We start from the raw sequence: 25,492 nt of genomic DNA, 5'->3' as shown, positions 1-25,492 counted from the left end.
ATTTGGATTGGATATTTGAAAAAAATTTGGATAATAGTATCGGATAAATACCAATTTAGCATCATTCAAAAATCCAAAAAATGGGCTTCTAGATTGTAGATACCCTTTAGCCCAATAAATGAGTAACTCACTGACTCATTAAAGCTTTAACCCAATAAAAATTAAAACTATTTAATTATTTATTGTTTGTGAGTAATAAAATATGCATATAATATAGTAGATATATTGAATAAGTTACATTAGATCACAAAATATAACATATAAAATATTTTTTTTGTAAATTTTATATTTGGATTCAGATATCCGATTTTTTTTAATCGGATTGGATAAAGATCACTATTTTAGATATCCGAAATTTTTTGATCGAACCGGATTTGATATCCAAATTTACACACCCCTACATCTAACATATGGCTATATGACTCATATCATCAACACTTATACAAAGTACTATGAATGATTAGTCGATATTTAAAAATTTTGTACTCTAACTAGATTATTCGAAGCATGATTAAAAATGTGTGTATTGATAAAAAAAAACTTATTATTTTTTACCAACGAATGTTGGTACAAGTGGTTGGGGTATAAGTGGTTAAGATTTAGGAATTTGAGCTTGTAAGGCCAAGTTCAAATCCTACCACCGTCACTCTGGGTGGACAATCTATAAATTCTTATGTAAATATCAATTGAATCTTAGGTATGCCCTGACATTGGATTGGGGGAGCCACCCCTATCATAAACTTTTATGTACAAAAAAAGTTATTATTTTTCCTAATTATATTAAATACAAAATTTATAAGTCTCGATTAATCTAGCAAGAATACTTTATGTAAGTGTTGATAATATAACTATATGTTACATGTATATCTTTTTAAAAATATTTTTATGTTTTAATAACTTATAAGCTATTATTTTATAGTTTATGATATATGTTTCATTTCTTTTAATTTTTAATATATATTTAATTGGTTTAATAATTTAAATAAATTATATATATATATATTTTAAAATAAATAAGCATCTGAACTTAAAAAAAAACTAATTTGGCCATCGAACAAGACAAGTAAACGAATATGTTATGCCATCCTCCATATCATTAATCATTATGGACTGCCACGTCAATGTCGTGAACCAATATGTTAGTAATGTAACGGTTAATGATGAAAAACGTTGGTTAAATAGTCACATTAAGTTTATTTCATGAGTTAGAAGGCCACATTGAGTGAAAAATAATTCAAGAGTCATATTGATTTTTTTTTTTTAAAAATACAAGGGTCTCAAATTCCTTTATGTTGTCTAAATTTTTTTCCCACCAAGAAAAATAATGGGTAAATAGCTCAACACATAATTAGTCTTGAAATTCTTGCTTGTTCTTGGAGATTTTTGTATGTGCAAAACACACCTTCAAAGTTCAACGGAAATGAAAAAAATGATAAAACATTCTACATTTAGCAAAAATAAATTAGATAATTTCGGAATTAACTAATATATTGTTATGGCCGAAAGAGGATAAAAGGGGGGAATGGGGGGTTTAGGGATTTCAGGGGAAAAAATAAGGATTCAAAGATTTTTTAATTAAACAATTAGAAGAAAAAATTTATTGAGACTAACGGTGCCGTTTTGATGAGAAATACAATGAAAGAACAGACCAGGAAGCAACAATCACTAATTAGGCTAACTAACCATGCAAAGAAAGAACGGGCCAGATAAGAAGGCAATCCAGCAACAGCTATAGAGTTATACAATCCACCTCATATTAGACAAAACATTAATTCGAAAAAATATAAATCAGTAAAACAATAATAAAATAAATTTATATTATTATTGGATCAAATAAAGTAAAATTTAAATCAAAATCAAAATTTAAATTAAAGAATAAATCATTTATTTATATGTAGACATGAAACTAGTTTGGTGAATCCGTTGAGACACACTTCTGGGTAAAATTGGTTTATGTCAACCAAGAGTGAGTTTCCTCTTACCTAAGAAATAAATCCAATATGACATTTTGACTAATATTTTTCATCATTAATCGTTGCATTACTAACATATCGATTCACGGTATTGATGTGACGGTCAATAATGACTAATGATATGAAGGATGACATGACATATCCAATACAACATTAGATATTTTATTTGGAAAACTACTACATTTATTATAGTAATTTAAACTCATAATGTGGACATGACAAGCTCTAATAAAATATATTTTTATTGGAACTTATCACTTTAATGTACAAAACTCTAGTAAAAAATTATATTTTTTTAGAACTTATTACCTCGACGTGATGAGTTTGAATAAAAAAAAATTTCTATGGTAAATTCATCATGTGGGTGTAATGAGTTTGTAATGCACTGTAACTTTTGTTGTAGATCCCGGAAATCCTGAATTCTGATTCTGATGAGGAGAATAAACTGTTATTCTTGACGAAAATGGGGTACTCAGAAGTTGAGGCTTCAATAACCATGGAGAGATGTGGTCCAGATTCATCAATTGCAGAGTTGACAGATTTTATATGTGCTGATCAAATGGCTAAGGCTGCTGACGTACTTCTTCCAGTAGAAGGTAGGAATTCATTATACAATGACCCCAATTACAAGCAAAGGCGAAACTTGGGCTATGATTTTTGAAAAGGGAGAAGCAGAGGAAGCTTGAAAAGAAGCTTCTTAATGAAGACGATCATGCAGTTCATCTTTCAATTCCAATGATTGGTTCTGGGGTTCCTACCGAACCAGATCAGATAACCCAAAGAACACTTCCAGAAGATGCTATTGGGTCTCCTTATTTCTACTATGAGCAAATTCATCTTTCAAATCCAATGATTGGTTTTGGGGTTCATACCAAATCAGATCAGATAACTCAAAGAACACTTCCAGAAGAGCTATTGGGTCTCCTTATTTCTACTATGAGAACGTGGCACTTGCTCCAGTTAATGTTTGGACTGGGATATCACAGTACTTATTCGATGTAGAGCCAGAATTCGTAGATTCGAAGCATTTTCATGCTGTTACACTGAAAATAGGCTATATTCATAATCTGCCAATTGAGAACATATTTCCTCTTATCTTGTTTTCTCCACGCACTATACATGATATTTTCCATTGACAAAGAAATGATGGCATTCCTAGGATCCAAGAACAAAGTTGAAATGTTTACAAACATATAAAGGAAGTGCCAAATTGACAGAAATGATCCGCAAAGTTCTTAAAGCTTGTGACAATGAGCCACCTTCGAGTGTCCAGAAGTATGTTCTTGATGAGTGCTGAAAATGGAATCTGGTATGGGTTGGAAGGAATAAAGTTACTCCATTTGAACTTGATGAGGTGGAAATGCTTTTAGGTTTCCCTAAAAACTATACACGAGGAGGAGGATCTGCTAGAGATATGTTCCCAGTGATATCAATGTCCTGTCTCTTTCTGGGATCAGTGATGCAAAGGTCGCCTTCTACTGTCTTGGCATATCTTTGTAAACAGATGTGCAAGAACTGAATGATAATCAGTTGGAGCAATGGATGAGTAATTTTGTCGAATTCGACCTTGTTGTCAGTGGCATCCAGCGTAACAACCTTACTGGAAGAAATAAACATCATTGTGATGACTAGAAGACTTTTGTTGGTGTATTTTCTTGCAATGACTGCTATGACAACTGTCTCTTCTGTTACTCCAAAATATGTACTGCAATATCCCAATCATCCTGAACCATGGAAAAGTTTGGCTGATAGTAGAACTAGTTATCTCATCTTTTGGAATCATGTAACCAATGTTACCCAATATGAAAGGCATACAAATGTAGAATCTGTTTCAATGTCTTATTCTGTGCCATAAGTTCTCAATCTCAAATTCAGCAATCTTCTGAAGGGCATAATGGATATAATCTTGACAAAGAAAATGATCGGCATGGAAGAAGTAGCAATGATGTATCAAGACTTGAGCCAACATTACAGTATAACCAGAGTGCAGGTGGTGAACTTGTTCATTCCCATAATACATCTTATTGGGCCTTATATCTCTATGATGTAATCTTCTAGAGAATATGAATTGATGGCTGGGGAAAATAATTTGTCTGGTGATTCTTATCGCCCTTAGTATGAGATAAGTGATAATCTTTCTTGATAGATTGCTAATAATGTCACCGGCGAGCGTTACAAGTTCAATTCTCCAGACTTTCTGGCTTCTTGGACCATTTGCTTTCAAGAAAGTGAAATGCTTCATCATTATGGCCTCGTTCATTCTTTTTCTACAACAGAGGTAGAATATGCAACAATTGCTTCAAAGACCTTCCTCATTTGAGACTGTCCTGTTTGAAAATGTTTTTTCTCCTTTCTTTATTGAAGAATGAAAGAATTTTGTAAAGTATTGCCCTTCTTAGGTTCACAATAGAATCAAATCATAAACAATGAATTTAATAAATTTAATGAATATCAAATAAATCAACTACACTTTTAAATCATTCAAAAATCATAGTCCTATGGCAAGTGTCAAAATTATTGACTGTTTTAGGGTGTAGGTTGATTCTGGTAAAGTAGGTTCTTTCAAGTTGGTTCAGTATGTCGCTTCGGGCTTCCACTAACTTGAAGAAATGGTTGTTATGCTCATCTTGTAAAGATGCTTCTTGTTTCCAAAATCTCAGGAACGTCTTTGGGATTTGCGGTGCCTCATTAAGAGTTTAAGATCGTCTCTTATGTCATTGTTGCACCATTCAATATTCGAGCCGCCTTTTTTAGGTTTTCAACTCGAATCCTCCTTTGGTTTTCAAGATGTTATTTAAAAATTTACATCTTGAACCCCCTTTATCATTTTTTATATCATGCATTAAAGATTTTAAAAAACCAATTTTTGCAAATAAAAATCAATCTTGAGAGGCGGAATGAATTCTGAAGATATTCTCTTTAGATGCCTTCAATCTTGCTTTGTTTGACTTGGATCTGCCTTGCTGGGGATTTTTCCATCATCTGGATCCCTCTAGACTGCCAAATTTTGGGTTCATTTCAATTTTCTCATATCTTCATCATTTCTTGCTCTTCTTGTTGAATATGGATCTTTGATCCATCTTGTAACTTGAGGCTCCATGAGTCACCCATCTTGATTCAATTTTTTTTCAAGTTTTTTTTTCTTTTTTCTTTTTTCTTTTTCTTTTTTTTCTTTGTTTTCCTTCTTTGTTTTTCTTTCTTTGATGTCTTTGCTGGAGGAGTATAAGACTTCAATTGCTTTGAACACCTCCTTTTCCTTTTGTCATTTTTCTTCTTCGAGCATAATATCTCTTGACAAATCCGAGTTTATTTGGTTTCTCAGAACTTTCCTATCCATTTTTGCCAAGATCAACACTTCTCAGAAAAAGGCCTCTATTTCCCACGGAAATCTTTATGTACAAGAAAGATCATTTTCAGCATTAGATCACCCTTTTGGAACTCTCTCAGATTTCTGTTCGTGATCTTTCATCGTCTATTTCTGATACATCTGCCCATGGCATATAGCTTTCTATTGGTCTTTATCAATAAGGTTTAATTGATCAAATCGAAATTGGATACATTCAGTATTCTCCAATTTTTCCTCCTTGAGGATACAAAATAATGGGATCTCAACTTCAATTGGTAATACTACTACCATCCCATAGACTAAACAATAAGGTGTTGCCCCAATAGATGTTCGCACAGTAATTCAATATGCATATAAGGCAAAAGGTAGCTTCTTGTGCTAATCCTTATAAGCTTCAATGGTCTTTGTAATGATCTTCTTAATGTTCTTATTTGCTCCTGCAAATGCCCCATTCATCTTTAGGCGATATGACACTGAGTTGGCATGTTTGATCTGTGCGCGAAGTTCAGTCATCTCATGGAAGTCCTTGTAACAAGAGATATCTCCAGGGGGATGAATATTCAAGATTAACTTTACTTACATGAAAAAATGTAATTAATGCATGATATATTTATTTCAATCAATCATTTTTTCTTCTCTGAGTATGCTCCAATTATCTTCAATAAGTTAGTCCATGATGCCTCATCTCGTCTCTTCTTGTAGTAAGATTCACGGATAATTGAAAGTTTGGTTCTTTTGAGGTCTTTTGGTTTATGATGGTTTTGTGTTTGGAAGGACCAATGTGTGACTTTTGAAGTCGTATATGTAGTGGAATGTAGTATCATCAATTAACTCTACCCGAAAAGGTAAACATCTGGAGTAGGTGTCTCAAAAACAGGTAGAGACATTACTTCAAAGTCTCAGATAAATGTAGTGTCAGGATTTGGTTTTGGTAAGGGTCGAGTAATTGGCATTGGATGGGATATTGAAGATATAATTTTATCACTTGCCAATAGATCTATAACTCTTGAAAAATTAAAAGAATATTTAATCTACTTGATACTCAATAATCTCAAGATTAAAACTTGATTCCTTGCTCATAACCATAAAAGCAACACACATTTATTTATTGCACAAAAAGCGGAGAAAGGAACAAAAAAACAAGTTCAAACAAGATGCTGAAAATAGAAAGGTACTACAGTGGTAGATAACACTTCCACTTGTTTATGCATCATCACTCCTTTAATGTCGGGTGTGTAATAAGATCAGAGTCATTGTCTTCATTTGACCCCCATTTTTTTTTTATCATTTCTTGTGTCAAGACTCTTTTATCAACAAGCATCTCTATTTCTTTCAACAGTTGTCTACAATTGCTCGTGGAATGCCCAAATACTCCCAAGTGAAAATCACAAACACTACTTTGATCATAACTATGAGCAGAAGGGTTTGGTGACATTTTCATTGGTCTTGGTGTGATGTACTGACCTTTAACCAAATGAGGGTATAAGTCTGAAATGGAAGTTTGGAACACTTCCAAAGTTGATCGTGTGACTTTCTTTGGTCGATCCGAACAACTATTTGATCTTTTTCTTTTGCAGTTGCGGAGATTCTGGATGCGACACTCATTTACATCATCAGCTTCCACTTTTTGATCCGTCGGGCTCTTAGATGTGACTTTTGAGTTTTCTTCACTGATTACATTCTCAATTAAATCTCCACTTGTCACAAGATTCTCGAATTCCTTCGTCGGATTTGCCTGCATTAACTCGAAGAAAGGCGCTGGAAGGGAATCACGAAACATACGTGATATTTCTTCTTCTAATATGGGAGGTTGAACTTGTGCTGCCACTCCTCTCCATCTTAAGGCATATTCTTGAAATCTTTCATTGGTTTTCTTCTTTACTCTTCGAAGATCCATACGTGTTAGAGCTAAGCCTTTAACATACCGATATTGTCCCAAAAATGCATCAGCTAGATCTACCCATATCTTGATCTGTTCTTGGGTCAACTGATTGTACCAGACTACTGTTGGGCCAACAAGGCTATCATGGAAAGAGTGAATTAACAGATCATCAGAACTTAAATATCCTTCCATTTTTCTGTAAAACATTCTCAAATGGATTAAGGGACAACTGGTACCATCATATTTCTCAAAATCAGGCATTTTGAATTTATGGGAAATAATCAAATCTGGAACCAAACTGAGCTCTCTTGCTTCTAATTCTTTGTGGTGGGCACTAACATCCTTCATGTTTCTGATTGCTTTATCTGTCCTCTTGACTCTCTCCTCATTTTTGTGAATAATGAATGAGGCTATTCTTTGGGTTAAATTGGGATGCCCCAGGGTTTGCTATCATTCTCAACTCTTTAATCTGACAGCATGGTTGCTCTTTATCAATTATCTCTTCTTTATCAGATGCCACACACTGAATAACTTGATTTGATTCATCTGTTATTGAATCTGACGCTTCTTTCCTTGTATCCCGAGGTAACCCTGTCAATTGTTCTGGCCACTTATCTTGTAGTCCCTCATAAGATTGCTCCATTGTTTTCATGATGAAGGTACAGTAAAATAAATGGATGATCTCGGTTTTTTTACTGTTACAGAAACCTTTCATGAATTATTTACATGTTTTTATAATTAAAGTACATAACAATACTTAAATAAAAATGTGAAAAATGCATAAATGGAAAAATAAGAATGCAAAATGTGCAATTCAAAGGCAGACATAAAAGTATGAATGCAAAAATGAAAAATGCAAAGATGCAAACTGAAAATGCATGTATGAAAAGGTGTTACTCAAGAGTGATCATCTTAGAACAGATTTCATTGAACACAAAAGTCTCCGTGTATTAAACAAAACTTTACATATAGGGATATATTTTATTCCTAATTTCTCCAAAGCCAAATTAGTCTATCAGCTTATATTCCTTGTCTGGACTGCAACTTCTTCCATGACATTCTCCTTCATCTTCTGTGTCACTTCTCGGAGTTGCTCATTTTCCCTTGTAAGACAACCTTTCTGTCCAAGAAGTTCTTGAACAAGATCTTCATATATGTTGCAGCTCTTTTTTAGCTTGGTGACCCCTGTGATCCATTCTTCCGGGGTACTTCCTAGGCCAGCATTTTGAAAGGTTTGACTGATCTTCTGAAAATCTTCATGCATGGTTTTCATTTCTGTGCTTAATTTCTTGTTTTGGTCGTTCAAGTCCTTCATATAACATGCTTGAGCTTCATAAAAACCTCCACTACTTTGAATACCCTGACTGATGTTCTTACCATAGACTGCTTTTGGTATCAATCTGGTAGGATCCTTGTGTAATACTTTTGGTATTAATATAACAGGATCTCTGTGTGCTTTGCTTGCTTCTATCCTTGGAGTTTCCTCAAGATGTCTTTCTTTGGCCGCATCATATTTTGTTTGATCATAAAACTTTTTGTCCATTTACGATTTCTTTCCAACATGATGAACAGTCTTTCAAGTAAACACCTTCTGGTTATGCCATGATAATGCAATGTAAACAAAAGAAATCAATATGAAAGATTAGAGCAATGTAACATGCATGAAAAAATAAGAAAAAATAGAATAGTTAGTACCAACTAATAAAAAAATCTATCTATCAAGGTATAAATCTTAACCTCATGCTTTCTAGTTTCATGCTTTGTTTGGAAAAAATTAACCTAACTGCATGATTTCTAGTTCGCATGCATTTATTCAGGAAAAAGAAAATGAAATAAAATAAATTAAAAGCTAGAGCTTATTTCTCCTTTGTATACACCTATGAACAGAGGTTCAGTACTGTCTTAGATCAGGTGAATTTCTAGGGTTTATTATATGCAGAGTTTCAGTTCTAGGAGAAAAGGTACTCGAATTGTCCTTGTTAGTGCCCCCTTAGGCTGCCAACCCTCAATCCTAGTCCACTATAGACTAAAATGGATTGAGTTCAATTCGAGGGGATACATTTCTCTATGACTAACACGGAGAATAAATTCTCACGAAGACATAGAGTATATGAACCCCGAAAGTTACTTGCTAGGTCTGACACGGAGAATAAATTCTCACGAAGACGTCGCTTTCACTCCCACTTAAAAGGGACAAACTCAATTATAGAGCTTTATGTTATGCAAGTGTTGTGTGTGAGGAGAAATATTCAAACCTCTAACAAACAAATAAAATAATTAATACCTGAATAAAAAAAATATTAATATAAAAATAATAAGTAATAAAAAAATTGAAAGAAAAGAATTAAAAATTAAATAAATGAATTTTTTAATTTCTAATTAATAGAGACAATTTATAATTAATTTTAAAGTTTGACACATCCCCAGCGGAGTCGCCAAGCTGTCGTAACCGGTTTTCGTCCGGGCATGAAATTTTTTATTTGGCAGGAAAAGTGATGTGAATAAATGGTTTTGAAAATAATTTGGGAGTCGCCATTGACCTTTTGGGTCAGGTAGGTCGAATACCTAAAAATTATCTTTTAACAGAGTTTTTAAGAAAACATTAGTTAAAAGATGAACTGATCTGCGTTTATAACCAAAAATTCTTTCTTTTAATAATAAAAAGGGATTCGTGGTCGGTTACGTTTAGGGAAGGATTAGCACCCCTACAACGCCCAAAATTGGTACTTTTTAATTATAAATTGTCTCTATTATTAGAAATTTAAAAATTCAAAATATATTTAATTTATAATCCTATTATTTCAAAATTATAATTATGAGAAAAAAATAATTTATATATATTTATAAATAAAATATTTATTTATTTAGAAATATTAGAAAAGGACTTCTAGGTGCCTTAAGACAGCTATTTTCTTTGATATTAATAAATATTATAATAATTTAAAAAATAAATTATAATTTTTTATAATATTTAATTTTAAAATACCAGAATAGGACATCCAGTTGTATTAAGACTGCCATTTTCTTTGATATTGAAAAATAAATAAATATTAAACTATGATAAAAATAATTTATGTAAAATCAAATTAAGATTTAATATAAATTATTATTTATTATATATATATTTATATGACTATATAATAATAATAAAAATAATATTTAAATATATAAACAAGTAAAATTAAAACATAAATAAAAAAATACAATTAGAGCAATAAAACTTTATAATAAATGAAAATATTTAAAATTAGTGACTAAATTATAATCTAATAAAATTAAATACTTAATTTATAATTAATTATTTAAAATTACAGGGATTAAACATGTTATTTTATCCATTTATTAATTTGGTGACTAAAATAAAATTATATTAAATTCGAATATCAGATTAAAATAAATTAAAAATATGTACTCAGGATTAAAATATTAATTATTAAAATTAACGGACTAAATACGTAATTTTCCTAAAATATTTATATAAACAGATTAGTGATTAAATTATAAGATAAACAAAATTAGAAGATCAAATTAAAATATTTAGAATTTTATTTTAGTGACTAAAATGGAATGTTACAAAATTAAGATGGCTGCGGAAAGGGTTTAGCCAAACGGAAATTACGGATATACCCTTCCCCTAAACGACGTCGTTTGGGAAGGGGTATATATTCCCAAACGGCTGGCCCGAAAGGCCAGCATCTTCATTTCTTTCCTTTCTCTTCTCTCTCTAACTGAGAGAGAAAAGAATTCTCTCGCCTCTCTCTAGCTTCCCTCACCAGAGGGAAGCCGATCATCAGCCGGCAGTCGTCTGCCGCCGTAAATCCCACTGCCGGCCACCACATCCGGTGGCCGAAATTTTTTTTTTCCTACCAAAGTATAGATCGGACCGTCCTAATGACGGTTCCGGTGTTCCTTTCTCCTAAATAGCTCATGTTTGGAGCAGATCTAAGAAAATACCTTCGGTATTTTCTTGTTTCCTGGCTATTTTGGCTTCCGGTGATGATCGAGGCTCCCTCGATAAGTATTTCTTCTCTCTGTCTTTTCCTTACTATTTGAGGTTGCTGGGTTATTGTTGTTTTCTCTCCTTTTTTGTTTGTTCGTCGTTGTTGTAGTCTCTTGTTCTCCGTTGCTCTCCGTGGCTCTTTTTTTTTGCAGGGGACGGTGGCTTTTATAGCCACCACCGGTGATGGCTTCAGACCGGTCCAAAGGATGAAAGGCCCGGTGAGTCACCAGTGAGTCACCATAGCTATGGTGGTGACTCACCATAGGGCTCAACGTGGGTGGCTTCGTGACGTTCTGGAGTGTCGGCGAGGCTGGTGTCGTGGCAACAACAGTGTCGACGTGGGGCGGCTGGAAGCTGAAGCAGCGCCGTGTAGTCTTCTGGAAGCTACAGCGGCGGCTGGGACGTGTCCCTAGGGTATCATCACCCTAGGGTTTCCTGCTGGAACCATCTGGACCGTTGGATCTAAGTTAGATCCAACGGCTGAGAAGCAAGGCGGCTGCTGGAATGAGGCACAAACCTTAATCTGGTTTAGGGTTCCAATATTGGGCCAGAACTGGGCCTCCATGTTTGGGCTTGAACTAGGTTCCGGTTTTGGGCCTCCTGGTGTAAATGGGCTCAGAGATTTGTATCTGGACCTTTTGGGTCTAATTGTAATTTGTAATATTTATTTTATTTAATAATAATAATAACAATAATAATATTTATAATAATAATAATAAATAATAATAAAAGTAAACTGAAAAATTAGTGTCTACAACTTGAATTAAAAATATCACAAGAATAATCTAAGCAAGACATATAATAAAATGTAAAATTTTAAATATTTAAAGAGTATAAGTTTATCCATAACTAGTAAATTAAAAAGATCGATAAAAAAATTCGTTTTTCTTCACTTCTGATTTTGTTTACCCTCCTTATCAAAATACAACTTTCTTGAAATGTTCATATATGCATAGAACGTAATAATGGAGCATAAGACTATTATTGCTTTCAGAGATATTTTATCGTTTAATTGACTTTTATATGTTTAAATTTTAATGGGTCCAAAAATAACAAAAAACCAAATAATTATTTGGCATAAGAATAGAATTATACTATTTATTATTTTTATTAACATCTAACTTTTAACATCTTTAGTTTCAAATTATTATTAATTTTTATATTTACATGATAGATAATAAATAAAAGAGCTGTATTGTTTTATATACGAGTTCTCCGTTTTTTATTTTATATATATACCCACAACATAAATTCCAAGCATATCGCAGCTTGACATTTAACTACAAATCCAGCCCTTGAATGGGCAAAAGCAAGATCAAAATATCATGAAATAAACAGTATGACACTGCAAGCATTATATAAGACTAAGGAAATACACTATCAAAAATATTAATATTTTTTAATACCTCCGGTAAAACACTAAAATATTATTTTTTTTACTGAAAATGTTAATTTCGCTACCTAAAATGAATATTTCCGATATTAACATTTTCGGTAAAAAAATATTTTAGGTAGCGATCAATATTAATATTTTCGATAAAAAATAACATTTTAGGTAGTGCTATACCGGAAATGTTAAAAAATATTAACATTTTTTGGTAACGCCTTTTCTTAGCCTTATATTAGGATGTTCTTCCTTAGACATCCCCGCATTATCTCATGTCACTTGAGTTTCAATTCTATAACACGAACAAAGCAAATTTTTTTCTTGTAGCCGAATTGATATAGCATATGAGCTGAGATTTTATGAACAAGAAAAATCTGGGTAAATGGCTGGAAAAAAAGATTAAAAATTATGACCTTTATCTGATAGAACTGAACATGACATTATTAGCAAAGAAAGTGAAACCAAAAACAAAAGCTACAAATATATGAGAAAACTCTAGGGCATAGCTTACAGCTCAAGTTACGTGAATGAGATCGAAACTCCAAGCATCATACCATCTTAAACAACTGGGCATTACTCGGTGTGAGAGAAAATAAGATGATCTTGATCTATGTAACTTGTTAAGAATAATAGATTTGTATAATCTATGATTTGAATAGAACTTTTCAGAACCTACAACAAAGGATGCCCTGCCTCCAACACCGATGCTTCCCGTAACGTCTCCTGTCGGCTTTAGCCATTCTTACCGGACTTGCATCCCATTCAGTCTGCAATCTGCAGGAATGAACAAGCAAGCAACTAATGATTAATTATGAATTGTATGCAAAGGAGAAGTAAAGTGCAAGAAATGGATAGTTTGCTGGTAAAAATTACATAGGGAAGGCAAAAGAACGAGTGCTTGCTGTACTGCATCTGATCTGAGGGAGAGATTGCCTGAATATGCTATTGGTCCGGAGTAAGTTATAAGACCGGTTACGGGCCCTGCAAGAGAGAAACTAGACTCTCCATTTCCCCGTTGAAGATTGTTCGAAAAAGGTTGATCAACTCTATCTTCAGGCTTCGATTCACTATCAAGAACGTGGCGACACTCGTCTTTGCAGTTGGTTGGAGCAGAAGAGTCAAAGTGACTCGTGATCCTTCCACCCTCCAGTCTGCGATCATTGGATACCTCATTAGCAATGCAGCTGCTGCTTGATTCCTCGGAAATGGAGGCCGGGATGGAACTGATCAAAGTAGCTTCCCCTTTCCCAGGGTCAGATTCTTCAGCTGCAGAAACCAAAGCAGAAGCTGATAGAATCGCCTCCTCACTGCTATTGTTTGATTCTTCAACTGCAGAAACCAAAGGCGGTGTCCCCGTGACTACCTTTCCGCTAGAGTTCTACATACAAAATAAAAAACATATCATGGTACTTCCAAATATGTAAACCATCTTATTTCGGTATAATAAAACATTGACATTTTAGCAACTTTTACCAAGACAAGTTTACCTGAAATGACTGTTGTTCAGTTCCATCACTTTTGCAGTCGGAACACACGGATTCAGTTTTCACCGAGTTCATTTCCAACATAGTTAACTCTCCCAGTCCAAGGGCACACAACTCTTTGGAGACATCATCCGTACTCACTTGCATCATCGCATCATGCTTCATTTCCCTTGACAAAATCAAATCCTTAGAATCACACTGATTCGGAAGCCCCTCATTAGACTCGGTATTTTCTTCTAGTAAGGAAACATCCTGTATACATGTATCAGCATCAAGTTTTTTCTTCGAACCCCATTCATTGTCGATATCCTTGCCAGGTTGATTTTCTTCCGGAAGTGCAGAACATTGTTTATGGACATATCCATTTCCAGCTTCTCTTTCATTAGTTTAGCATCTAGATCCTTTTCAGAAGGCAGAAACCTCTCATCTGTGCCACTGTCGAACAAGAACTTGTCCTTATAATAAATATCTTTGATAACATGATATCCATTCTCCTTATAACAAACTACCAATTCTGGCAAATTACACCCCATCAAGCTTTTATCCAAATAAAAAACTGAGTCCTGAAACGAATCCATATTCAGTTTCCCTCATAGAACAATAGAATGTCTTTAACGTGTACGACACAATTCCGGTCTTCCTTCACAGTTCCCTCTTCTTTTTAGTCCATTCAAATCCAGAGAATTTTCTTTGTTCACCAAAGGTTTTATGTAAGCCAAGAGTGAATGTCATAGCACTTGTTCAGTACCTGCAAGTACATTAAAACATTCAATCAAAACAATTAATCCTCGTATATTAAACACAAATTTGCTCAAAAAGGATGAAATGACGTGATTAACATAGTAAACTTGAATTCGCTTGAAAAGGACAGAATAACAAGATTTTGCTAAGACAAAGTGCTGAAGGTGTGATAAACCAGATCAGAACAAACCATGTATGCAATTCAAGCTCATTTCATTAGCTTAGAAAACAAAGAAAATTCCAAGTATATGGACCACAAACAGAACCCTAAAAAGTGCTAATGATACCCAATTAAACACAACAATAAAGTGAAAAAAAGCAATACACACAAAGAAATTGCACCATGAACCAAAATCATTTAGTTCATGGGGGACTCTTCTTTTAGCCAGTCCTCATCATACAAAAAGACAAGACAGAGAAGTTTTGAACTTTTAAAAAAAGATTATCACAACCACTAATTATGACTCAAAAGTTTAAAGCTGATTCAAAACCCCCAAAACAAACCCTTTTCCCGTGTGTTTTTTTCAACTTTAACCAGATCTAGTCCACTATAATTGTTTATCAGAAAAATCTAAGATTTATTTAACTCCAAATACACGAAAAAAGCTGCAGTAAAAACCAAAAGGAGAGAATGTCAAAGATCTAAAAAGCAGATCCCAACAAACAGAAACAATATTACAAAAGAAAACATTAAAAATTAATTATAATCTATACCCTTTCCCCCCTTTCTCCTCTTCGATTCAAAACATGAATTTTTGTAACCCCTAAAACGATGCGGGTAGCCCGATCCGATCCGAGAAGTCACATTAGGGCCACCGGAGCGACCCACTGTAAAAATAGCGGAAATTTTAAAACTTTTATTGAAACATATAACTTATAAAATCAGTTGTCACTATTTAAAAATAAAACAGATTTCCAGACTCGTATATAAATCAAAATACAATTACATGCCCCCTAATCACATGTACCATACTCTGCAACAACACCGGAAGAACTCCCTTACTGAAGTCGATAGATGCACTGGTACAATTCTTTTAACCTGAAAAGGTGAGTAATAGAGTGAGCTTTGGAAAGCTCAGTAATACAGAACTACCAGATGATGCTGAAAAACGTGCAGATACAGATAAACATATTTTCCTTATTGGTTCAGATATTTACAGATTTTTATGTTGAGCAGAGATCCTACTGATATTTCAGGTGGTAACGGATAATGAGCTTTCGTTTCAGAGAAATATTTCGGATGACTGAGTTCAGGAGATCAGAATAGGTTTTCTAGTGTGTTCCAAAAAAAACCATGTAACTTTTCAGATCTTTTTAAAACATATATATATATATACCCCCATCCGTCACGAACAAAATGTGTAGGTTCCCCAGAACCATACAACCCCGTCACTAACAGTAAGGCCCTGAGCACACAGCCGAGGAACCGGTAAGTAAGGCCCTGAGCACACAGCTGAGGAACCTCCAAGTAATCTCCCTCCAACAATACCCCCCAATAAAACATGTTCCGTTCGTAAACGGATATATCAAAATTCAAAACATAATTCAAGTCAAGTATCATATCAGAATCCAGGTCATGTATCAAATCAGAATCCATGTCAATATCAGATCAGAATCCAGGTCAGGATCATAACAGAATTCAAGTCGGAAATCAGATAAAATATTTATATGATTAGGGAACACACCAGAGTTTACAGATATTATTCAGAGGTATTGGATAATCTTAACAGGTAGAGAAACATGAATATTCAGTATACCGATAGGATATCAGAATTTAGAATCACTATTTGAAAGAGTTCATTAACTGACAGAATCATCAATTATTCAGAATGTGAATTATCAGGATATTATCTTATTCGGACAGTTTTCAGAAGCTGTACGTAATCAGAAGGGTATTCAGAATCCTTTACATCCATGTCGATTGATCGGATAATCGAACAACTTGAGAACGAAGATTCAGAACCTTAACAATCTATGTCGACTGGTCAATTCATTTTCCTTCTAGGGTATTTACTCTTTAATACCACAAATTCTTGTCCGTAGACCATTTTCGGAATTATCGCTGAATAAATCTTCCAATGACTTTATTTCATTTCCACGCTTCCACAATATCATGAAATGTTGACGTACTTGATTAATTTGTTCATAACCCATTGTAATTGTACACTACGTAAACTAATCAGAGTTTCCAGACTTATCCAAATCACTTACTAAATCCTCAGTCATTGAGGTTACCTATTTCATTTAGCAGTCATCTCCATTCCAGTTACTTCAGAATTTTCCAGAGTAATTCAAACGTTCCTGAATTTCAGATACATGTTGTACTTCCATCCCATTCAATTTGGTCTTCGTGGTTGATTGTTGAACAAACGTCCAATTCTTAGTACTGAATACGATCTAGATTTGAGCTGAACTGAATACTTCCAAGATTCATCATCGAGCCAAACTTGAGAAGACGAACATATGTTCCAGTAATATCTATGCCATTCAGGTATTGACATAGCTTTAGGGTTGATCTACTCACTTAAATTATTTTCCATTACCTTTAAAGGTAGTCCAATACCTATGCTTACTTGGATTCCTTAATTAATCCAAGACATTTACTTAATTTAGGCCATAAGGTTATTTTGGTAATTTTGATGTTCAGTTTTATTCCATTCATTTCAGAACTCGAGGATATTCAATCATTCCTGAGCTTGGTGATATTCTTGGGTCATTTCCATTACAGGGGTATTTTGGTCATTTTATAGATCTACGGTATTTCAATCTTTTCCTTCCATCCGATCTTATTATTTAATTCAATCTTATCATTTACTTCAGTCCTTTCGAACAATTCTGACAGCAGAATACCCCCGATAAATTACTCTTCCAGTATTTACTCATTATTCGAATATTTTCAGGTCAAGTGTCTTCTCAGACTTTACAAACTGAATATCATAAATTTTCCTGCACTAAGTCGGGATCTTAACAATTAAATCCGTACTTATTCGAGTTAAGTACGAATCCTCTAAGTATTTTCTCATTCAGAGTCATCTCAGACTATTCTACCTCTTAAGGCATTTCCGTAATTTCTTAGCCAGATAAGTTCGATATTAGCTCTTAACGAAAATAATATAATTTAGAGATCCTATGATTAATTGCTTTCTTGAACAATCTCTGATCTTGAAATAATTCCCTTAACACACTTCTAGTATCTTGCATAAACCTTCTTGGGGTTAAAAACCGGTTCTCCATAATTTCCAAGTAAAACTAACATTTCTTATGCACATCAATAGTTTTAGCAGATCAATAATTCTTTTCAGATTTATTAATCCACTTCCAGAGACAATTCTTATCATTTTCCAACATAAGGGTAATTTCGTAATTTTCCCTAATCGAAATATTCTCTTAATTTATCATCTAAGTACCTTTAATGAGATAAATTATAATCTACAATCCATGGTTAATTCTTTTATTACTTAATTCCAGAACTTGTAATTTAATTCAAACCGTCCTCCAATTTCTTATAATAGTCATCTGAGCCATATTCAGTTATCTACTTTCTACCGTATTCGTACCTAGTGTAGATCTTCATTAATTACACATATGAGACCAAACATTTCCATTCATGCATTTATCAATACCAACATGTTCCATAAAGCATAAAGAGGTAGTAAAGTATTACCTCAATTTCCGTGCACTATTGATCGACCATAAAAATTCCATTCGAACGTCTTTGATCTTCAATTCAACTTCCAATAATTCCTCAAATACATATCAACATAAATTATATCAGAAACGGAGCTTAAATACGATAAACGGATCGAATAGGGTGATAAATTAGTGAAAGACGGCTTACCGGGTTCGAATTTGGCGAAACGGACTTCGGATTCGGATTCAGGACGTCGAAAGCATAAAATATGACTTTTCAGAAATTTGGAATTTTCGGTCAAAATCAAAGTCAATGGGTTTGACCGGCAATTTCAAGACCTTCGGGTTTGAATTTCGAAAAGCGGACAACGGAATCAGATTTGGAACGTCGACAAATGTCAGGATAGGTATACTCGGTTGAAGTCAAAGGTCGTTTAATGCCCGATCAAAGCCGGTCAAAGTTTTGGTCAACAGTGGTCAACGCCGGTCAACGGTCAACGGGTCAACGGGTCGAGTCAATGGGTCGAGTAAACGGGTCGGGTCGGGTCAACGGGTCGGGTCGGGTCGTGACCGGTCAAACCGGTCAAAACAGTTCCAAAACCGGTCAAACCGGTCACTTTTTCCATCCCCACGCGCAGTGGCGGCGCGTGGGGGCGCGTGAACAGTGCTAAAATCCCAGAAAAATTTCTAAAAATTATTTTGAGCGATTTCGAGATACTTACAAAGCTCGGTTCACAATTTTGAACGGCGGAGAGCTCGATTTCAACGAATCGGAAACTTTGACCGCTTCACCTCCTCACGCGCCGCCGTGGACGGAGACCAAGGATGACACCGGCAAACTCGGAACGATGCAACGAACACGATGGTGCGGGAGGCGTCGTAAACGGATGACCCGATCGTCGTGAATCGATGAAAAACCAACTAAAACCGAGTTATTACCGACGATACTTCTGACTGAAATTCACGACGAACGGTGATGATTCACGACGAAAGGTTTGAGGGGTTTTGTTCATCGGTTGACAACGAACACGATGGTGGTTTTGGCTCGTCGTTTGGAGGTCGGACGGCGAGTAGATCAGAGTTCGAAGTAGGGAGAACGGGAGAGGAAAACTGGAAAATTTTCCAGAAACATACGGGAGTCTGGGGTTTATAACATCTCATAATTAAAAATGGCTAAACCAAGAGTTTGGCCACTGAACTTCATGCACTTCTTAAAACGGTCTGCCATCTTTGAAATCTTACAATTTAATCCCCAAATTTCTTCCAAATACCAATTAAATTCACCATTTTATAATTTCTTAAATTTAGCCCCTAAATTGGGGTGTTACAATTCTCCCCTCCTTAAAAGAATTTCGTCCTCGAAATTCATTCATGTCACATAATTGCATAAATGAAACTTCCATCAACTCTTCCATATCTTCGAGTAGCTTTTATAGAAATACGGATTCTCCACTAATCCTTAACCAGTTGAGTATACATTCTTATCAAAACTCTCTCTCATTTCAATAAAAGAATCCGAACGAAAATTTCCTCGAGTAATCAATCTCATCAGAATTCTCCCTCAGTCTAAGTAAATAATCAAAACAACTTTATCCTTGTGAAATCAATTCAGCCTTGGTTACGTGAATAGGCTCATAGAGCAGCAGCATATCCCAATTTCATTTTTAGAGTCGGGTCAGAATTTCTCAGATGAATAACTCTCACATAGCTCGTGAGGTACTTTACAACGTTTAGACAGATGTTACTGATGTTCTTTTTTTACAAGTATAGCCTTAACAAATAGAAACTTTGGTTTACTCGTTACAGATAGGGACTCAGCTCTGGAGTTCCGGCTTAGAGAGGTACGATTGCAATCTAGAGGCATGTACTGATCAGAAATATTTTGACATTCGACCGGCCGGTCTAACTTGAAATTTTTGACTCAAACCATAGCTCTGATACCACTAAATGTAACCCCTAGACCGATGCGGGTAGCCCGATCCGATCCGGGAAGTCACATTAGGGCCACCGGAGCGACCCACTGTAAAAATAGCGGAAATTTTAAAACATTTATTGAAACATGTAACTTATAAAATCAGTTGTCACTATTTAAAAATAAAACAGATTTCCAGACTCGTATATAAATCAAAATACAATTACATGCCCCCTAATCACATGTACCATACTCTGCAACAACACCGGAAGAACTCCCTTACTGAAGTCGATAGATGCACTGGTATAATTCTTTTAACCTGAAAAGGTGAGTAATAGAGTGAGCTTTGGAAAGCTCAGTAATACAGAACTACCAGATGATGCTGAAAAACGTGCAGATACAGATAAACATATTTTCCTTATTGGTTCAGATATTTACAGATTTTTATGTTGAGCAGAGATCCTACTGATATTTCAGGTGGTAACGGACAATGAGCTTTTGTTTCAGAGAAATATTTCGGATGACTGAGTTCAGGAGATCAGAATAGGTTTTCTAGTGTGTTCCAAAAAAAACCATGTAACTTTTCAGATCTTTTTAAAACATATATATATATACCCCCATCCGTCACGAACAAAATGTGTAGGTTCCCCAGAACCATACAACCCCGTCACTAACAGTAAGGCCCTGAGCACACAGCCGAGGAACCGGTAAGTAAGGCCCTGAGCACACAGCTGAGGAACCTCCAAGTAATCTCCCTCCAACAATACCCCCCAATAAAACATGTTCCGTCCGTAAACGGATATATCAAAATTCAAAACATAATTCAAGTCAAGTATCATATCAGAATCCAGGTCATGTATCAGATCAGAATCCATGTCAATATCAGATCAGAATCCAGGTCAGGATCATAACAGAATTCAAGTCAGAAATCAGATAAAATATTTATATGATTAGGGAACACACCAGAGTTTACAGATATTATTCAGAGGTATTGGATAATCTTAACAGGTAGAGAAACATGAATATTCAGTATACCGATAGGATATCAGAATTTAGAATCACTATTTGAAAGAGTTCATTAACTGACAGAATCATCAGTTATTCAGAATGTGAATTATCAGGATATTATCTTATTCGGACAGTTTTCAGAAGCTGTACGGAATCAGAAGGGTATTCAGAATCCTTTACATCCATGTCGATTGATCGGATAATCGAACAACTTGAGAACGAAGATTCAGAACCTTAACAATCTATGTCGACTGGTCAATTCATTTTCCTTCTAGGGTATTTACTCTTTAATACCACAAATTCTTGTCCGTAGACCATTTTCGAAATTATCGCTGAATAAATCTTCCAATGACTTTATTTCATTTCCACGCTTCCATAATATCATGAAATGTTGACGTACTTGATTAATTTGTTCATAACCCATTGTAATTGTACACTACGTAAACTCATCAGAGTTTCCAGACTTATCCAAATCACTTACTAAATCCTCAGTCATTGAGGTTACCTATTTCATTTAGCAGTCATCTCCATTCCAGTTACTTCAGAATTTTCCAGAGTAATTCAAACGTTCCTGAATTTCAGATACATGGTGTACTTCTATCCCATTCAATTTGGTCTTCGTGGTTGATTGTTGAACTAACGTCCAATTCTTAGTACTGAATACGATCTAGATCTGAGCTGAACTGAATACTTCCAAGATTCATCATCGAGCCAAACTTGAGAAGACGAACATATGTTCCAGTAATATCTATGCCATTCAGGTATTGACATAGCTTTAGGGTTGATCTACTCACTTAAATTATTTTCCATTACTTTTAAAGGTAGTCCAATACCTATGCTTACTTGGATTCCTTAATTAATCCAAGACATTTACTTAATTTAGGCCATAAGGTTATTTTGGTAATTTTGATGTTCAGTTTTATTCCATTCATTTCAGAACTCGAGGATATTCAATCATTCCTGAGCTTGGTAATATTCTTGGGTCATTTCCATTACAGGGGTATTTTGGTCATTTTATAGATCTACGGTATTTCAATCTTTTCCTTCCATCCGATCTTATTATTTAATTCAATCTTATCATTTACTTCAGTCCTTTCGAACAATTCTGACAGCAGAATACCCCCGATAAATTACTCTTCCAGTATTTACTCATTATTCGAATATTTTCAGGTCAAGTGTCTTCTCAGACTTTACAAACGGAATATCATAAATTTTCCTGCACTAAGTCGGGATCTTAACAATTAAATCTGTACTTATTCGAGTTAAGTACGAATCCTCTAAGTATTTTCTCATTCAGAGTCATCTCAGACTATTCTACCTCTTAAGGCATTTCCGTAATTTCTTAGCCAGATAAGTTCGATATTAGCTCTTAACGAAAATAATATAATTTAGAGATCCTATGATTAATTGCTTTCTTGAACAATCTCTGATCTTGAAATAATTCCCTTAACACACTTCTAGTATCTTGCATAAACCTTCTTGGGGTTAAAAACCGGTTCTCCATAATTTCCAAGTAAAACTAACATTTCTTATGCACATCAATAGTTTTAGCAGATCAATAATTCTTTTCAGATTTATTAATCCACTTCCAGAGACAATTCTTATCATTTTCCAACATAAGGGTAATTTCGTAATTTTCCCTAATCGAAATATTCTCTTAATTTATCATCTAAGTACCTTTAATGAGATAAATTATAATCTACAATCCATGGTTAATTCTTTTATTACTTAATTCCAGAACTTGTAATTTAATTCAAACCGTCCTCCAATTTCTTATAATAGTCATCTGAGCCATATTCAGTTATCTACTTTCTACCGTATTCGTACCTAGTGTAGATCTTCATTAATTACACATATGAGACCAAACATTTCCATTCATGCATTTATCAATACCAACATGTTCCATAAAGCATAAAGAGGTAGTAAAGTATTACCTCAATTTCCGTGCACTATTGATCGACCATAAAAATTCCATTCGAACGTCTTTGATCTTCAATTCAACTTCCAATAATTCCTCAGATACATATCAACATAAATTATATCAGAAACGGAGCTTAATTACGATAAACGGATCGAATAGGGTGATAAATTAGTGAAAGACGGCTTACCGGGTTCGAATTTGGCGAAACAGACTTCGGATTCGGATTCAGGACGTCGAAAGCATAAAATATGACTTTTTAGAAATTTGGAATTTTCGGTCAAAATCAAAGTCAACGGGTTTGACCGGCAATTTCAAGACCTTCGGGTTTGAATTTCGAAAAACGGACAACGGAATCAGATTTGGAACGTCGACAAATGTCAGGATAGGTATACTCGGTTGAAGTCAAAGGTCGTTTAATGCCCGATCAAAGCCGGTCAAAGTTTTGGTCAACAGTGGTCAACGCCGGTCAACGGTCAACGGGTCAACGGGTCGGGTAAACGGGTCGGGTCGGGTCAACGGGTCGGGTCGGGTCGTGACCGGTCAAACCGGTCAAAACAGTTCCAAAACCGGTCAAACCGGTCACCTTTTCCTTCCCCACGCGCAGTGGAGGCGCGTGGGGGCGCGTGAACAGTGCTAAAATCCCGGAAAAATTTCTAAAAATTATTTTGAGCGATTTCGAGATACTTACAAAGCTCGGTTCACAATTTTGAACGGCAGAGAGCTCGATTTCAACGAATCGGAAACTTTGACCGCTTCACCTCCTCACGCGCCGCCGTGGACAGAGACCAAGGATGACACCGGTAAACTCGGAACGATGCAACGAACACGATGGTGCGGGAGGTGTCGTAAACGGATGACCCGATCGTCGTGAATCGATGAAAAACCAACTAAAACCGAGTTATTACCGACGATACTTCTGACTGAAATTCACGACGAACGGTGATGATTCACGACGAAAGGTTTGAGGGGTTTTGTTCATCGGTTGAAAACGAACACGATGGTGGTTTTGGCTCGTCGTTTGGAGGTCGGACGGCGAGTAGATCGGAGTTCGAAGTAGGGAGAACGGGAGAGGAAAACTGGAAAATTTTCCAGAAACATACGGGAGTCTGGGGGTTTATAACATCTCATAATTAAAAATGGCTAAACCAAGAGTTTAGCCACTGAACTTCATGCACTTCTTAAAACGGTCTGCCATCTTTGAAATCTTACAATTTAATACCCAAATTTCTTCCAAATACCAATTAAATTCACCATTTTATAATTTCTTAAATTTAGCCCCTAAATTGGGGTGTTACAATTCTCCCCTCCTTAAAAGAATTTCGTCCTCGAAATTCATTCATGTCACATAATTGCATAAATGAAACTTCCATCAACTCTTCCATATCTTCGAGTAGCTTTTATAGAAATACGGATTCTCCACTAATCCTTAACCAGTTGAGTATACATTCTTATCAAAACTCTCTCTCATTTCAATAAAAGAATCCGAACGAAAATTTCCTCGAGTAATCAATCTCATCAGAATTCTCCCTCAGTCTAAGTAAATAATCAAAACAACTTTATCCTTGTGAAATCAATTCAGCCTTGGTTACGTGAATAGGCTCATAGAGCAGCAGCATATCCCAATTTCATTTTTGGAGTCGGGTCAGAATTTCTCAGATGAATAACTTTCACATAGCTCGTGAGGTACTTTACAACGTTTAGACAGATGTTACTGATGTTCTTTTTTTTACAAGTATAGCCTTAACAAATAGAAACTTTGGTTTACTCGTTACAGATAGGGACTCAGCTCTGGAGTTCCGGCTTAGAGAGGTACGATTGCAATCTAGAGGCATGTACTGATCAGAAATATTTTGACATTCGACCGGCCTGTCTAACTTGAAATTTTTGACTCAAACCATAGCTCTGATACCACTAAATGTAACCCCTAGACAGATGCGGGTAGCCCGATCTGATCCGAGAAGTCACATTAGGGCCACCGGAGCGACCCACTGTAAAAATAGCGGAAATTTTAAAACTTTTATTGAAACATGTAACTTATAAAATCAGTTGTCACTATTTAAAAATAAAAAAGATTTCCAGACTCGTATATAAATCAAAATACAATTACATGCCCCCTAATCACATGTACCATACTCTGCAACAACACCGGAAGAACTCCCTTACTGAAGTCGATAGATGCACTGGTACAATTCTTTTAACCTGAAAAGG

At 35.0% G+C, this 25,492-nt stretch overlaps 1 protein-coding gene across 1 annotated transcript; it reads right to left on the bottom strand.

Annotated features, from left to right (window-relative positions):
• Nucleotides 1-13,011: 13,011 nt before the first annotated feature.
• LOC120187572 lies at nt 13,012-15,551 on the bottom strand. Its single transcript, XM_039191269.1, has 4 exons — nt 15,528-15,551; nt 14,076-14,820; nt 13,462-13,966; nt 13,012-13,362 (listed from the first exon to the last, which is right to left on the bottom strand). Exons 2-4 carry the CDS (start codon nt 14,235-14,237, stop codon nt 13,331-13,333), a joined length of 699 nt encoding a protein of 232 aa, XP_039047200.1. The 5' UTR covers nt 14,238-14,820; nt 15,528-15,551; the 3' UTR covers nt 13,012-13,330.
• Nucleotides 15,552-25,492: the final 9,941 nt, after the last annotated feature.

The sequence above is a fragment of the Hibiscus syriacus genome, unplaced genomic scaffold, assembly GCF_006381635.1.
Source record: "Hibiscus syriacus cultivar Baekdansim isolate YM2019G1 unplaced genomic scaffold, ASM638163v2 tig00113725_pilon, whole genome shotgun sequence".
NCBI lineage: Eukaryota > Viridiplantae > Streptophyta > Magnoliopsida > Malvales > Malvaceae > Hibiscus > Hibiscus syriacus.
Note: the sequence above shows the minus strand (reverse complement) of the source record. Positions and strands in the feature narration are given on the sequence as shown.

Coding starts and splice junctions, on each gene's coding strand:
- LOC120187572 (XM_039191269.1), bottom strand. CDS start 14,237: ATGAAGCATGATGCGATGATGCAAGTGAGTACGGATGATGTCTCCAAA. Junction 13,967..14,075: donor CTGAACAACAGTCATTTCAG/GTAAACTTGTCT, acceptor TTTTGTATGTAG/AACTCTAGCGGAAAGGTAGT. Junction 13,363..13,461: donor CGTTCTTTTGCCTTCCCTAT/GTAATTTTTACC, acceptor TCATTCCTGCAG/ATTGCAGACTGAATGGGATG.